At 44.3% G+C, this 15,828-nt stretch overlaps 1 protein-coding gene across 1 annotated transcript in view; it reads right to left on the bottom strand.

Annotated features, from left to right (window-relative positions):
- GALNT2 (polypeptide N-acetylgalactosaminyltransferase 2) overlaps nucleotides 1-15,828 on the bottom strand; it is a 690,029-nt gene that overhangs the window by 169,033 nt on the left and 505,168 nt on the right. Inside the window, exon 10 of the mRNA XM_078649088.1 lies at nucleotides 1,836-1,939. Coding sequence (XP_078505214.1) covers nucleotides 1,836-1,939 — 104 coding nt within the window. The remainder of the gene's footprint in view (nucleotides 1-1,835; nucleotides 1,940-15,828) is intronic.

The raw sequence follows: 15,828 nt of genomic DNA, 5'->3' as shown, positions 1-15,828 counted from the left end.
CTTGAGAGTCCTGATAGCCTGTGCGATCTCGTCATTGGTTATGTCGCTATCCAAGTAGCTCCGGTCATCTTCAGAGAGGACCGGAAGTTTGATGTCTCTGAGGAGGTCAGAGTCCGCCTCAAGTAGGGATGACTGTGTCTGATATACAGTGTTGTAGTGCGCGGCAAACTCATTGGCAATGTAAACTGGGTCTGTGATCTTTGCACACGAGTCGGTCGTGAGCTCAGGCACAAGGTGGTTGGCCCTTTACTTCTTGTCCAGCCAAGCAATGAGTTTCCCAGCTTTGTCCCCACATTCTTACACCCTACCTAAGGTACTATGGTACACGTTTTTGGAAGCCCTGTGATCTGATACTGGCTCTCAAGTTACAACAGGTATATAGAATGGTTTGGGGAATAGAAGTGATAATCTTGTTGAGGAAAGCACTTTTTATTGGTGTGATTTTGTCAGCTGTCATCAATCAGACCTTGAAAGTAAAAGTCAGCGACTAGTATGATTGGAAAACCGGGCTCATTGATAACAGAGGTAAGATGCCATGATATTATGTTATTTCATGCTAGGCAGATCACAGTTAATGGATGGGTCAGAGAAAGAGGTGAGTTGGCACAGGTGTCTGTGTTAAATGTCAAAAACTTCCTTGACTCGGTCTTAAAGAAATTTGTGTGAACTATTTAAAGCTGGATATCCGGCACCTGGAAACACTGCAACGTTGTTAACTCTTCCTACTCATACTAGATTTGCCTTTGGTGCTCGGCACACGGTATGTAACCTTTACCACGCATTTTTTACAACGCAATACCATTAACACGGATTTTTTACAACGCAAAAACTTTTACAACGCATACTTTTACAACGGATACTATTACAACGCAAGTACTTTTACAACGCATGTACTTTACAACGCATTTTTTGGGTACAGGGATATTTTAAGTTTTAAGGGCTAGGTTTGGGTTTTTGGGTAAAGGGGTATTTTTAGGGTTCAGGGCTAGGTTTGGGTTTTTGGGTAAAGGGGTATTTTTAGGGTTCAGGACTAGGTTTGGGTTTTTGGGTAAAGGGGTATTTTTAGGGTTCAGGCCTAGGTTTGGGTTTTTGGGTAAAGGGGTATTTTTAGGGTTCAGGGTTAGGTTTGGGTTTTTGGGTAAAAGGGTATTTTTAGGGTTCAGGGCTAGGTTTGGGTTTTTGGGTAAAGGGGTATTTTTAGGGTTCAGGGCTAGGTTTGGGTTTTTGGGTAAAGGGGTATTTTTAGGGTTCAGGGCTAGGTTTGGGTTTTTGGGTAAAGGGGTATTTTTAGGGTTCAGGGCTAGGTTTGGGTTTTTGGGTAAAGGGGTATTTTTAGGGTTCAGGGCTAGGTTTGGGTTTTGGGGTACAGGGTAAAAATAAATTAAAATTAAAATTAAATTAAAATAAATGTTATTAATTTTAATTAAGGGGTACAGGGTAAAAATTAATTACAATTAAAATTAAAATAAAATAAATTATATTATTTTTAATTAATTACATTTTTAAAAATATATTATATACTTACCAATACTTACGTTGTAATGGGATGCGTTGTAAAGGTATATGCGATGTAAAAAAATGCGTTGTAATAGTACTTCGTTGTAATGGATCCTGCGTTGTAAAAATTGCGTGGTAAAGGTAGGCGTAGTAAAAGGATGCATGGTAACGTCATACATCCTCGGCACACAGTATCGACTTCCAACCAAAAGGGAGGCGTTTGTTAATATATTAAGCTGCAAGTAGGCAGTCAGCTGCATTCATCATATTCCAACAAGTGCGCTTATTACAAATGTTTAAAAAGCAATGTAACTACACTTGATGCACAGTATACCTACCTAAATTCTCACCTCCCCACACATCCATCATCATGTCATATTTTCCCAGTTCTTCAAAATACGATTGGTCCATCACAAACAGGCCGCCTGCTATCATTGGTGTTCTGGGAAGACAAAAACAGCAGATAGATCAAACAGAAATAATACAAAAGAAAAACAAAATAATTTAACCGGTCATAATTAACTGTTGCTTGATTTTCCACAGTAGGTATCCCGGCAAACTAGCTTTTCAGGCCTATGCAGAGGACCTTACATCACCACATTCACAGAAACAAAACTTTTAACAATTATGAGCAACATTTTGTGTTCATTTATTCGGAGGTTATAACCTAACTCCTTTAAAATATATGTTATGATAATATGGATACATCCAAATTACAACATTGAATTTAAACAAGTTGGCACTTCATGATATTTGGTTCAAGATTAATTCTAAATGGAAGTCGTTCCCTTTTTGTACCTCTACCTTCCAGTCCACCTCCGAGATCTCTTAAGTTAAAGTGAGGAGGTTAGCTACCCATCCCCTCAAATGCCCTTTCTGTTAAATGTATCCCAGAGGCACCAAAAAAAGACTCCCATTGGAAAATCTCCATTTGAAATAATCAAACCCAAGAGAATTGTGAAAGGGCACTTGCAAACAAGCATTGAAGCTAGTTCAATCAGCCAAGGGGCACAGTTTGACTTTTAGAGAAGTGCAGTAAACGTGTAGGTGTGTCCAGATCAGAACCAATCAGAACATTTCCATCTGGGAGAAGCACAGTTCTTCCAAGTAACCTGAAATGTGAGGGTATTTCAAATACTGTCCAACTATAAACACACTTATTCCAACATTTTTACAGCTCGAGCCAGGTTTTCGGTTAGGGTGGGAAAAGTCGTTGGAATGTTCATCAATTCCCTCAACTTTGAACCTTTGTAGGCACAGACAGACTGCCCACTCTGCTACTTTGGCATTTCTCACGTTTACTGCAGATTCTAATACTACTTTAAGAGCATAACATGCCCCAACCAGGCTCACATGGCGCGATTTTACTTAGGGCCACTTGTAAAGTGGCGCTGGTGTAAACATTTTTGCAAGAGCGGAGTTGAGGTTCCTATCTGTACTACTTCTACCGAGAGCTCCCAATACTCAGGATGGTCAGCCATCAGCCTCATAAAATGCATTGAAAAGTATTTTCCCACCTATTAACTAATTTTTCAAATGTGAACAACTTACATTTGCAATGTAATTGCCCTGTAAGCCCATAGATACCTGCAGTTTCTGTGTTGACAGATCTGTTTGTAGATGGTAATGTATGTTATATACATCTGCATTTATACTTAGGAAGAGTAATGTCGAGCTGAACCCTACCAGGCCGGAGGAAGGCTCAACCAGGCACATTCAAACTTGTGATAGATGTCTAACAGCAGAGTTTCAAGCTGCAACACAGGACATCATCAGATACGGCTCCGATACAATGAAGTGGGATTGAACAGCAGGATAAGTGTGAGGCTATATTCATTACAGGGACACACACGACTGAGGGTTCAAACTCCATTACCACAGAATTTGTGAAACGATCGCCTTTGTGCCATCAGGTTGTCATTGGGTCCTTCGGTTTGGTACAGCCACTTACCAACAGCATGGCTGTGTGGCCTTATGTAGTATAAGGCTTTGTTTCGATAAAAAACATATCATAAAAGCATCACATTTTATAAAACACATTTACACATAAGAAGAAAATTTGATAATCCATTTACACCAAATTTAAAATTTAAAAACAATAAAAGATAAGACCACAATTAGAATTAAAAATCGTGATTTGACCATGTTCTTTAAGATACAAATTAAACACTTTTTATAAGCCTTTTTGCTCTAATGGACCATGCCCATGATAAAAACTTTGAAAGACCACAGACGTACAATGTCCGTGTGTCTGACATTAAAATACGGAGTGCCTCATTGGATTGCCTAGTGCCCAACAACCGACATATAGGTTTGAGCCTCCTTTTCCTCGGCTGCACATATGCCGGGCAGGCAAATAAGATGTGGGCCACAGATTCCATTCTGGTTTGGCAGATGGGGCAGAAAGGTGTTGTTTGGGACGGGGGTTTCCAGCGAGCAGTTAAGGCGCGCACTAGAAGAGCCCCGACCCTGAATCTAAAGTACAAAGCCCTATCAACAGATTTCCAGACAATGTCTAGGTATGGTTCCCGAAATGGAACATCCTTATATCTTAGGAAATCTTCCGTTAATCTGCCAAGAGTTGAGTCAGTATTAGTTCTAGAGGCGACCGATTTCCAATAAAGGGTCTTTAGAGTTGCCTTCGGAGGGGAGGACCTACTATCCCAGGGTTCTTTAAGGCCTAACTCGCCAAGTAGAGATTTTACATCTTTTAGCCATTTTATTTTATGCCATTGCCATTACTTCGGCTAACCCCTTCGCATACTTGGCAAGTTCTAGTACTCGCCACAGCCGGGCCCATAAGAGCAACGATCGGACTCTTGCCAGATCATTGATAGAATGACATCCTAGGTCAAGCAACAAGGGTATCATTGGGGTACTCTGCGGGAGTGACATGAGGTCCCTTAAGAATTTATTTTCGGACCTCGTCAATTGGTCTATATTGGAAGTGCCCCACAACTCTGCCCCATAAAGGGCAGAACTGACTCCCTTCGCTTTATAAATGTCAATGACGGGAGCAATCGGTCTGATTGAAGAGGAGCGCTGTTCCTTAAGGAGCACCCCTGTAACCCTCTTATGGCTTAACAACATTTTACAAAGATGTGGGGTCCACTGCATGGTATCAGAGATACGAATACCTAAGTAATCAAATACAGTAACCCTTTCCAGGGATACATGATTTAATACCGGAGGTCGCCCGAGTTTTTTCGGGGGGTTCAGCACCAAGTACTTTGTCTTATCTGTATTTATTACTAGGCCTCGTTGAATACAGAAAGCCTGAAAGTTATCTAGGAGGCTTTGGAGGCCCGCTGGGCTCTTAGATATTATAAGCGTATCATCGGCCAATAAGAGGGTGGGAATTCGCTCCCCCGCCAGGGATGGGGCATCTGATGGTTTCTCTAGCAGGTGCTCAACCACACCATTCCCATATAGTGAAAAAAATGTGGGAGCGAGAATACATCCCTGGCGGACCCCTCTCTCCACCGAAATTCTATTGGTTTTCTGGCCCTCGGTGCCCCACCTCACTTGCGCAAAGTTTCCTTCACGAAGCTTCACTAGAATGGTTAAAATATTGGAAGGGATCCCCATATCGGACAACACTCCCCAAAGGCGTTCTCTAGGCACGAGGTCAAAAGCAGTCTTTAGATCAATGAACGCCAAATAAAGACTGCCTTTGCCTATGACGACCACTTTCCAATAAATTAACAATAATCTAAAAGCCTGCTCTATTGTCCCGGTACCAGCCCTGAAACCCGCTTGATAATCAGAGAGAATCTTGTTATCTTTAGCCCATTGTAGGATTCTCTCAAGAACCACCTTCCCGACAACCTTCTGTGTGGAATCTATTAGGCTTATTGGGCGGTAATTAGAGAGGTCGTCCCTATGCCCCTTCTTAAAAATAGGGACGACCTCAGCCCCCTTCCACGATTCGGGGATGGCGGCACCTTCCCCCATTTCGACAAATCGAAACGAAGCAGATCCCCGGGAATGCCATCCGGGCCAGCTGCCTTTTGGGGCACAATACAGCTAATCGCATATTGGACTTCCTTAATTGTAAACGGGGACAATGTGTTTTCTCCTAAGGTTATATGGGGACTGCATGAAGCAGGATTACTAGCAGCTCCTTGCTTGCAGGTGTACAATTTAGAAAAGTGGTCGAACCATGCCTGACCGGTAATATTACATGTGATAAGGTCGCCAACAGGCCTATTCCTAGCTCTTATAGTGCTCCAAAAGCGACACGCATCCCTCCCAGAGCTTGCCTCTTTTAGTTTTTGTCAATACAGGTCCTCCCACTCCTTTTTAGCATTTGCTGTCACTAATTTATACTCTTTCCTGGCGTGCTGAATGAGAGATTGTGATTTCACCTTAACTGCCTTGATTAAAGCAGACTTCATTTGCCTGCATTTAGGTGTATACCACCCACCCCTGCTTGCCCTTAAGCCTCTGGTGACCTTTTTCCATGGCCCCTCGTGTTGGTATCAGGAATAAGTTTCCTACCGACTTGGTGGTATCCTGAAATATCACAGTTGCTCTAGAAGGGTCAGAGTGTTCTAAAAGGGTCATATCTAGCTCGCTTTGTGAGGCTACCAATAAGGTTCCTTTGATCTGAACGTTCTCCTCAACCAGGGCGACTTTGCACCACTTAAGGCGCCTTCCACAATTTTTAAAGTGGACTTTACCTTACTTGGAACCACTGCGCCATTTTGGCTTGGCCACAAATGTTTTAAACTTAAAGAAAGCAAATTGTGGTCACTGTCTACAGTGGGTATTATTATCATATCCTGGACAGATTGCCAAAGCGTTATGTCAAGGAGAATATAATCGATCCTCGACGTGTGGTTGGCCCTATTATACGTGTGAGCACCTAAAGGGTCTGAAACAGTTCTGCCATTTGTTGCTCTTAGGCCAAACTCCAAAGTCAGCGCATTCAGCTGGATCGCCCTTTGTGACCATCTTTTTATTGGTTGGATTGCTAACATGGGTATACCCCTCCTTGTATCATCCTCAGTAAGGTCTAGGATGTCCTCTGTCGCAAGGGGCTCAAATGTACAATTAAAGTCCCCCGCGATCAGTACTTGCGTGCCATCACGACTATCTCGGAGCGCTCCTTCTAGCAATGCTACTGTAGGAGACATGGAACCACCTTTAGTACCCCATGCATATATATTAAATATGTCGAGAGTTCTCCCCCTACTTGGGCCCTTTGTGAAATCCTAAGGATATCTAGCGAATTGCATTGCTTTTGTGTAATACTACAACCCAAACAAATGCTCACCCAAATAAGAAGCCCACCCAAGGGTCGACCCCTCCCGGATGTTGGGAGTACTGAGGGTAAGAAATATGTAGTGTAGCCCACTCTATGATTAGGTTCCAGGCTTCAGGTCTCCTGAACAATACAAATCTGATATGACTCTACCAGAGTATTCCAATCTGGGAGGTCTAGCTTTCTGGCAATACCTGCTATATTCCAACTAACGATCTTCATCATCGGACTGTTTACCACTACTTGATCCTGGGAACAATTTGGTTGTACACTAGATAGGATCGATTGCTCCCCTGCATTCTCAATAGGCAGGCACGAAGGCAAAAGAACATGCAGCGAAGAAGCATTACTCTGGTCAATAGGTAGAGCTGCTGGGGTCATGCAGGTGCCATTTAAGAAAACAACATTTATATCCTGGCCATTGTACAAACCGAGCCCAGACTTAGGATTTTTAACTGGATCCTCCACGTCGGTGCTCCAACAGTTGACCTTCTCAACTTGGGATACCAACCCGTGCCTTTCCCCCGGGTGTATAACTTCCTGGGGTGTTAAATAAGGGGAGGCAGGAGAAATACCGAAGAGTATAGTTGGAGACCTGCACCCAAATGGCCTTTTGTTGTCAACAGGGGCAAGCAAGATATTAGTAAGCGGATGGTTGCCATGTCAATAACCAATATTGGTTTCATAATAATCAGGACCTCTATGGAAAACAGAATTATGATAAGCATGGCAATCGCCCGCGAACCCTTCCCAATATTGGTTTCCATTGCTCTGTCCCTGGTGCCAACATGCTGGCCTTGAGTAAAAGTATCCCAGAATAATCATGCCCGTTCTGCTGGTTGCAAATGGTCCTTGCAACTCGCACGTCCCTAAAGTTAACTAGGATGCAGTCACCTGGGATATTCTTAGTCCTGCTTCCCAACCAGCTAACTCTTCTAACAAAAAGGACCTGGCCATCAAAATGCCTCGAGAGAGGCCTGTTGTTATTCAACCAGAATGTAGTTTTATTTTTAAGTTCGGTATATGATTCTGATTTACCCGGCATTAGCTGTGGGACTCCCGCCAGAACAACTACATAGGGCAAACAAGCTGGAGGCAAATTAATATGAGGAAGACTAGTTTCAGTGCTATCAACCGAATCAGGCTTTAAAGATAGGTCTTTTCTCTGCCTCACTACATTGCTACGAATGTGTTCACCTTTCTGGCTCTGTATGGATACACTGTCACAAGTTCTCTTATCCCCTTTAGTCGATGTTTTGTTTAATGGTTTACTGGTCTTATTAGTTGTAACATCTGTCACTAAGTGATTAGTTCCACTTGAGGGCCCTGGGACGCCTTGTTGATTTGGAGAAGCATGTTTACCCGTTTGTAAGGGATCAACCGATGGAGTTTGCTTCTGTGCAACTGTATCAAGGCTATTTGTAGAGTGTAACTTAATTAAAGCCTTTACAGAAAAGAAGTTATCAAGGGTCCCTTGTTCAAAGCGATCGAGTCTTTCTGCTAGGACTTTTACCCTCTCAAGTACCGCGAGTACGAGAGACCTCCCAATTTGCTCAATGTGAGCAATGAGAGAGGTTTCTTTTACAGGGTTTGGAGAGCACACTATGTTTGGGATGGTATGGAGTGACGGGGCAATATTATCACTGGCTAATCCACTGCTTACTGGAATATTATAGGATTTTTCTAAAAGAGTCTCCATCCTTTCCCAAAAGCATGCATCAGGTGATGGGCCTCTGCTATTTGTTTGGGTAGTTACGATATCAACTGGGTCACTATTAGTATTCTTCCCCTTTCTTGTATTGTGTTTAGCAGTCAATTTCTTTTGTTTAGTGCCACCTACATTCCCCTTACAGCTTTTTACAGTTGGACATTCCTTAATAGCGTATTTAGAGTTGCGCCTGGCCAACTGCCCTCTGGTTGTTACACGTGGTCCATTGCCACTTATACTTAGCTGCGAGTCAGAAGCAGAGTTGGAATTTAATGACGTATCGCAGCACCCATTATCGTTAGAAGCCGCCACCTGGGAATGAAAATCGTCAGCGGCCTCGTTTTGGAAAATAGAGGGGGACAATGATAACCTTACAGATAGCGGGAGAATCTCAGGGGATGCTTTGTCCACCATAGGAGCCATATCCTCGGATATTGGGATATGGCCAACCCCTGGGAGAGCAGCAAAAGATGGTGCTAAGATCGAGTCCTGGGAATTAATAGTGAACATCGAAATATTGGTAGAGGGCAAGGGGGGAAGGGAACCAGCAGGGAGCGAAAGGCGGCGTTCTGTGCTTTCTATGGCATTAGCCACCACCCCGATGGTTTTCTGCATCATGCGATCTATTGCTGTCAGGCTAGGAAGCTGGAGATTCGCAACCGCCTTCTTTGGGGCAGGAACAAGTGTGACAAGGTTGTGCTTCACCATTCTTTATCACTATGGGTGCGGGGATAAATAGTATAAATACAAATGCTATACAATCAGTTAACACTAACAAACACCACGCAAACTATACCACAGTGTGAGACACTAGAGAGTAGCGCTATTCGCACAACAAGTGCTATGTGCTTTAAAACTTAGTAGATAACAGGCTACAAGAGCACAAGTGCACATGCCCAAGAGAGGTGGCCCAGCCCGGCCTCACCCGGCCACTAACGGTCACAAACGGTCCCGCCCTTGTCCCGGGCTTCTCCCAGGACGCTCCCGCACGCTCCCGCAACGCGGGGATGCTGGGATAGTTATATAGCAGTAGCCTTAATGGGCGTTGCTCTATCTTAGCCCAGGTGTGGTCTGTGAGGGAATTCTGGGGCTTGGAGTCCGACTCCGGTGATCAGGCGTCGCTCGACAAGCCCCCAGAGTCCAGAAGTCAGGTAAGAGCCCCACACCTCTCTCCCAAAGCCCGCACTCCAAGGGACAGCACGAGAGTTCAAATGTACAAACAGGAAACCTCCACGCTGTGTGGACTTATGACAAGTGAACCCTTCACTGGACAGGGACAAATGATGGCCAACCCTATTTAATATACTCTGACTATCAAATGGCGCCTCTCAGTGAAGTATACCATGGAGCCTGTGCCTGAACACACTATACTAGGTGCTCAGACTTGCTGAGTCCAGGGACTGCAAACTGACAACACACATCGGCTTTTTACAGGAAAGGGACCGATTTAACATAATGTTATGGACAGTTGCCTCTTTCAAACTCTAAAAGGCTCATGGGGAAGAGATAATTGCAATCCATACAGCATACCAAGCTCTTACCTAGAGGGTCAGAATTCTTACTCCCCTCGTGATGGCCTGTGCAGTAAAAAAGGGCAAGTAGTACACTTTTTGAAACCAAATGCAGGTGGAGCATAAAGGGGGCCATTAGAAAATCTATTATACTTTGAAAATGTTACAATTGGAATTTCAGTCAATGTGCAGTACTGAAAACCGTCAATTTCAAAAGAATAGATAATGAACAAGATAATAAAAACGACAACAGCTGTAACAGTAAGCAAGAAAACAGTGTGTGGGAAGTGTTTTTTTGCTGGAGGTATAAGAGGTGAACATGATGAGAAAGCAGAGCAGCTGCGATATGATTCTACTTGTGCTAAAACGCCAGCTTCATACCACTCTTGCTGTTAATTTACGTTTTTCATCTGATTGGAGGTTGCCCTTATCGAACACATCAAATAGAAGTATTTCAGGCAGAGGACTTCAGTAAAAACATGATCCAGTCGGGGAAATGAGATGGACATTTAGCTCAGAAAAAAGGCTGAGGGGTGAGACGTAAAATGAGTTACTTCATAATCATAACATGGTAACCCATTTAAAATCTTTATACAAACAAGCATGCTTGTTATTAGGTAAGTGAACATCTATCAATACCAGTTGCCTATTTTAGGCTGTAGTATCTAAATGTTGGTGTCAGGTGTTTGAATGGGCACGAGAGGGCACTCACAATTCAAACATAAGAAATGTGCCCAACCGACGAAAGAAATAGTAATTCCAGAGATCACGCCTATCGAAAGACACCTGTAAGTCTCAGCAAATGGAAACGTGGAACACGGTGATGCGAGTACATATTTTACATTCTGAGCTTTTCTTCGAGATTAGCATTCGTAAGGAATGTAAGATGTCACACATTAACGGAGAGAGGAAGGTATTGGTGTATGAAGATAGATTTTGATTTCTTTGTTTTTCAAATGTCATACAATACAGTAAAAAAATACAGTACACTCGTAGTCAGTGCTTTGAACCTTCAGGACGAATCGTATACGAGGAAAGTTCATTACATCACTTGCAATTTTCAGGTAACTGTTGCTTTAATACAGAAGAAAAAGATATGCCGGGTTATACCAACACTCCGTCATAGCCCACTTGGTGGCATAAGAATTACATTCTTCCTAATGACAAATCTCTTCCTTTTTATTTTGCCTCATGGGGCTTCCAGAATCACATACTCGCATTTTACAGTTTGCAAACTGTAGGAAGGTGGAGTATTATGTACTGGTGCTGGTTAGGCTTCACCATGCAATGCTATTACCCGATAAAAGGTCCTTGAATTCACACTAATAAATCATTAGCTCAGTCCTGGTAGAGTGGCAAAGACCAGTCAGGCTTTACTAGAGGTACACGTGTTAAGTATTGCAGAGTACAACCATGGATGTTAAGTAATTGACGCGATTCAAAAGAAATCCAACACCAATTTGTAAAAATAAAGCAGATTTTGATCTTAACTTAGACACCAAAGCGAACGGAATAGCATGCATATAACCAGAGTTATAGATTTTTCAAGAAATATAAAATCAGAGCAAAATAACAAAACGTTATTATTGCGTTAAATGGGAATAACCACTGGTGAAAACTGGTCACTTGCAGGTTGAGTTGTGTGGAACCATTGAAGGATAAAGGTGTTGCAGGCCCTAGGACCAAGCCACGACAGTCAGTTCAATTTTACCTTACCCGTGGAGCCTAGGTGCCGAATCGTCCTGGCTGTCCCTAGAGCTTAACGAGAGCCACATGAGAGCTGCATTTATTGCTGAAATGGTGCTGTGAGGGAAAAAGATGCACAAACACAACAACGTGGTTGCTGCTGAGCATCGGATGGAGTTCACTGTAAGTACAGCGTAGAGTGTAGGGGTCGACAAGCTTTGGCAGCGGTAAGTGGAGTAGAAACTTACTTTGACATCCGGTGATCCTGGGGAACGTAATAACTGCCTCTGACTTTGGGGGAAGCAGGACTACAGTTCCCATGATGCACTAGACCATGTGGATTTGGGTGATCCCTGGAAGGTCCGATGGCCAGCGATTCTTCAGATCTGGGGCATTATTTTACCTATAGTTTGCAGGGGACTAGTGGCACCAGTTCAGGGGAGCCTGGGGGTGCTTCAGGCTTTCACAGGGGTCTCTCTGTCTTCGGAAACCTGAGATAGCCTAGGACTAGTCTCACTCAGGTAGTTCCAGGAGCAGTGCCACAGGTGCCGAATATCTCTCTTTTGCTTTGTGTAAGTCCTTCAGTCACAGGCATGCATCTCTTCTTTTGTCCTCTTTGATGCAGGATGTTCAGAATTGAGGTTCTAGTTTTAAAGGTAGCCCTTACATCCTAGATTTAGAGGTGTTAGGGGTGTGGGTGCAAGAAGCCAATGGGCTGCTTGCCCCAGCTGCTAATCAACCCTTGAGGTGACCACACCTGGGTGTGTAGGTAACCTTTTCTACCCGAACCCTCTATTCTGCAACTTCTAAAAATGGCAGAGCCCTTCTTTCAGTGTGCAGACCGGGATGCCCACCCTGGAGGTGTCAAATGAAAAAATAACAATTGATGGACAGAATGCAGAACAGTGTCATACATTCACCCCAGTACAGAGATTTGGGCCTAAATCCATCGTTTTTTTGCTCACTATGGCATTCCAGTTTGGACCTAGCCATCTGCAAATCACCCTTGACCCTGCACCTAGACGTGGGTCCCCTGCTCACAGAGGTACTGGATTCAAGCTAGCTGGCAGAAGGGTGACATACCCTGAAACCGGTCCCAGGATGCTTGTTTCCGGTCAAGGGATGGCCTGGCAGTTCGGTCTGGACTGTTCCCATGAGGCCCAGGGCCAAGACTGATTTGCATATGGCTGGGTCCAAACTAGGGTTGCGTAGTGGGCAAAAGAACAATGGATTTAACCCAGATCTTTTAACTGGGGGAGAATGTTTGCATTGTCAGCATTCCGTCCATCATTTGTTTGCTGTAACACCCTGGAGGTGTAGCTAGTCTTCTGGGGTGCACACCTCCTTCACTATCAAATTTACCACCAGCCCGGGGCTGTTTCCTCCTCTGGGAGTCTGCCCTGATACAAGGCACGTTGTTTGATACCAAACATTAAATATCTAGGCAGTACCATAATGGAACTACCAACCTCTAGTTTGCTCGGGTTCCCACCCATGTTATTCTAATGATCGTCTATAGCATACAGTGTCCTTTAATGGTAAGGGGCACTATAGGCAAATATACGCTTATGTGTCCACACCTATAATATACTGTACCCTGCCCACCTGGCTTTAGGGGGCCTCCCTTAGGGGTGACTGGCAAATATTAAAGGAAGTGCATTGACTCTGCCACACATGGTGAGGCAGAGATGAGTTCTAGCAGTTTGCACTGCTCCTGCATTCTACATGACAAGCTTGCTGTCAGTATGTCTACCCGGGTCACTCAGGGTGCCACAAAATGTGCTGACCTCTTTACCAACCATGCCCTGGGTACCCCTGGTATCATACACTGGGGACTTATAAAGAGTGAGAAAAGGGGGGGGGGGAGTTCTTGTCAATCGGGGATGCCTATTTACAGAGAGAAGGGAGAAAGAGAGAGAGAGGAGAGAGAGAGGGGGGAGAGAGAGAGAGAGGGGGGAGAGAGAGAGAGAGAGAGAGAGAGGGGGAGAGAGAGAGAGGGGGGAGAGAGGGAGAGAGAGAGGGGGGAGAGAGAGGAGAGAGAGGAGCAAGAGAGGAGAGAGAGGGGGAGAGAGAGAGGGGAGCAAGAGCGGAGAGAGAGGGGAGAGAGAGAGAGGGGAGAGAGAGAGAGGGGAGAGAGAGAGAGGGGAGAGAGAGAGAGGGGAGAGAGAGAGAGGGCTGAGAGAGAGAGGGGAGAGAGAGGGGAGAGAGAGAGAGAGAGGGGAGAGAGAGAGGGGGGAGAGAGAGGGGAGAGAGCGAGAGAGGGGGAGAGAGGGGAGAGAGCGAGAGAGGGGGAGAGAGAGAGAGAGGGGGAGAGAGAGAGAGAGAGAGAGGGGAGAGAGAGAGATAGAGGGGGTGAGAGAGAGGGGGGAGAGAGAGAGGGGAGGGAGAGAGAGAGAGAGGGGAGAGAGAGAGAGAGAGAGAGAGAGAGAGACAGAGACAGAGACAGAGACAGAGACAGAGAGAGAGACAGAGAGAGAGACAGAGACAGAGACAGAGACAGAGACAGAGACAGAGAGAGAGAGAGAGAGAGAGAGAGAGAGAGAGAGAGAGAGAGAGAGAGAGAGAGAACCATACAATAGGGACACTTTCCTACACTTACTTTTTCTTTTTAGGTCGAGACTGTGACAACCATGCGCTACACGCACTCTTGCTTGTAAGACATTATTGTTTAAAATAAAGTGATAGGCCCACCCATTGCCTACCATTTGTTGGCTTCAGTGCAGCTCTTCCTAGCAGCCTCCTAATTGGCCAGTGCAGGCCAAGCGACACTTCCATTCCTTTGTGTGGAGGATGGACCAAGCACAGATTGACTTAATCTAATCAGTACCCGACTGCTGATTGCCTGTGAATGAGGTACAATTCCTTCTTTTCCTTCTCACCCATCCCTTAACTGTTGAAGCCCATGTCGAGTACTCCCTACTTCCTCACCCACACTTCTCTCGTGTTGCTTCCACCCAATGATTTCATTTTTGTTTTACATATTGCATGGCAGTACAGGCTGCTGGGCAAAATGGCCTTAAAAAGTGCTATGACGCAGTCAACTTTGGCTGCGTCATAGTGCTTTATTTCTTTTTAATACAAGGTGTCTATTCAGAGATATTCCAAATTAACAAAAAATAGGATGCCATATTTCCTCAAAGTAGAGACAAGAAAACCAGTTTGAGGTCAAAAGAGCAAGAGGCAACCCCTAAGTCTAGTTGCCCTCACACACCTCTGGAGTTGTCATGTTTCATCATTGGGGGTTTTGCTCTTGGTCGGGCCAGCACTACAATTCCCTATGGGTCCCCCGAAGGGTCACTTTAGGGGAGATCTTTTTATGGTTCAGCACTGTATGGTGAAGGATGTAAGTGTGAGGGGATCTCAGGAGTGTAGGGTGACCTTGTGTGTGAAAATGAGTGATCTAAAACTGTCTAGGAGATACTGTGGTATTTGTACTGTCATGATTCTCCTGACAGAATAAAATACCATAACACGTAAAGGCTACCCTAGGGATACAAGGAAGCTCAGTAGGTGTAAAGAAATTCATAAAATAAATAAATAGCTAGGTCTATTGATTGGCTGCATTGTCACTCTCATTTGCTTCTTTCATGTTCCCCATCTTCTGTAGGCTTTCATCCTCTTTGTGCATTTGCCCCACTCCTGGAGCATGGATGCATTACTTGTGTCCTTCCACTACTGTTTACTTTGGGGCTGTCACAATGACAAGCCCTTCAACTATCTAGGGGTGTACATGCTGAATGCCTTTGTGCCTCCTTTAATGAGCCTGCCATGCAGTGAGACTTAATAAGTTACTGATGTGGGCTGCTGAGAATACAGATTTAAATGTTGCTGCTGCGCAAATGCTTTAGAAATCAGCAAAACAGTACTTTCCTTCCATTGTGCTCCTAGGATACCACAGAGCAATTACCTTCCTCAGGTAAGCAGACTTCAAAGTCCCCTTTCGGTATAAACTATTACATCTTTCTTACAGGCATTTTGAGGGTGATCCAAATAGATCACAAATTATCTGGACTAAGTCACAAATTTTCTGACAAAAAAAATCACAAATTCTTTGGATTTCATTAAGTTTTCAGCTGGAAGCCACAGCAGTCATTTTAAGTTAGGTGAAATATGATCAAATCTGGTCTTTGTAGCCACACTTGTTGCATGGCTTTGAATCC

Source organism: Lissotriton helveticus, chromosome 6, assembly GCF_964261635.1.
Source record: "Lissotriton helveticus chromosome 6, aLisHel1.1, whole genome shotgun sequence".
Lineage (NCBI taxonomy): Eukaryota > Metazoa > Chordata > Amphibia > Caudata > Salamandridae > Lissotriton > Lissotriton helveticus.
Note: the sequence above shows the minus strand (reverse complement) of the source record. Positions and strands in the feature narration are given on the sequence as shown.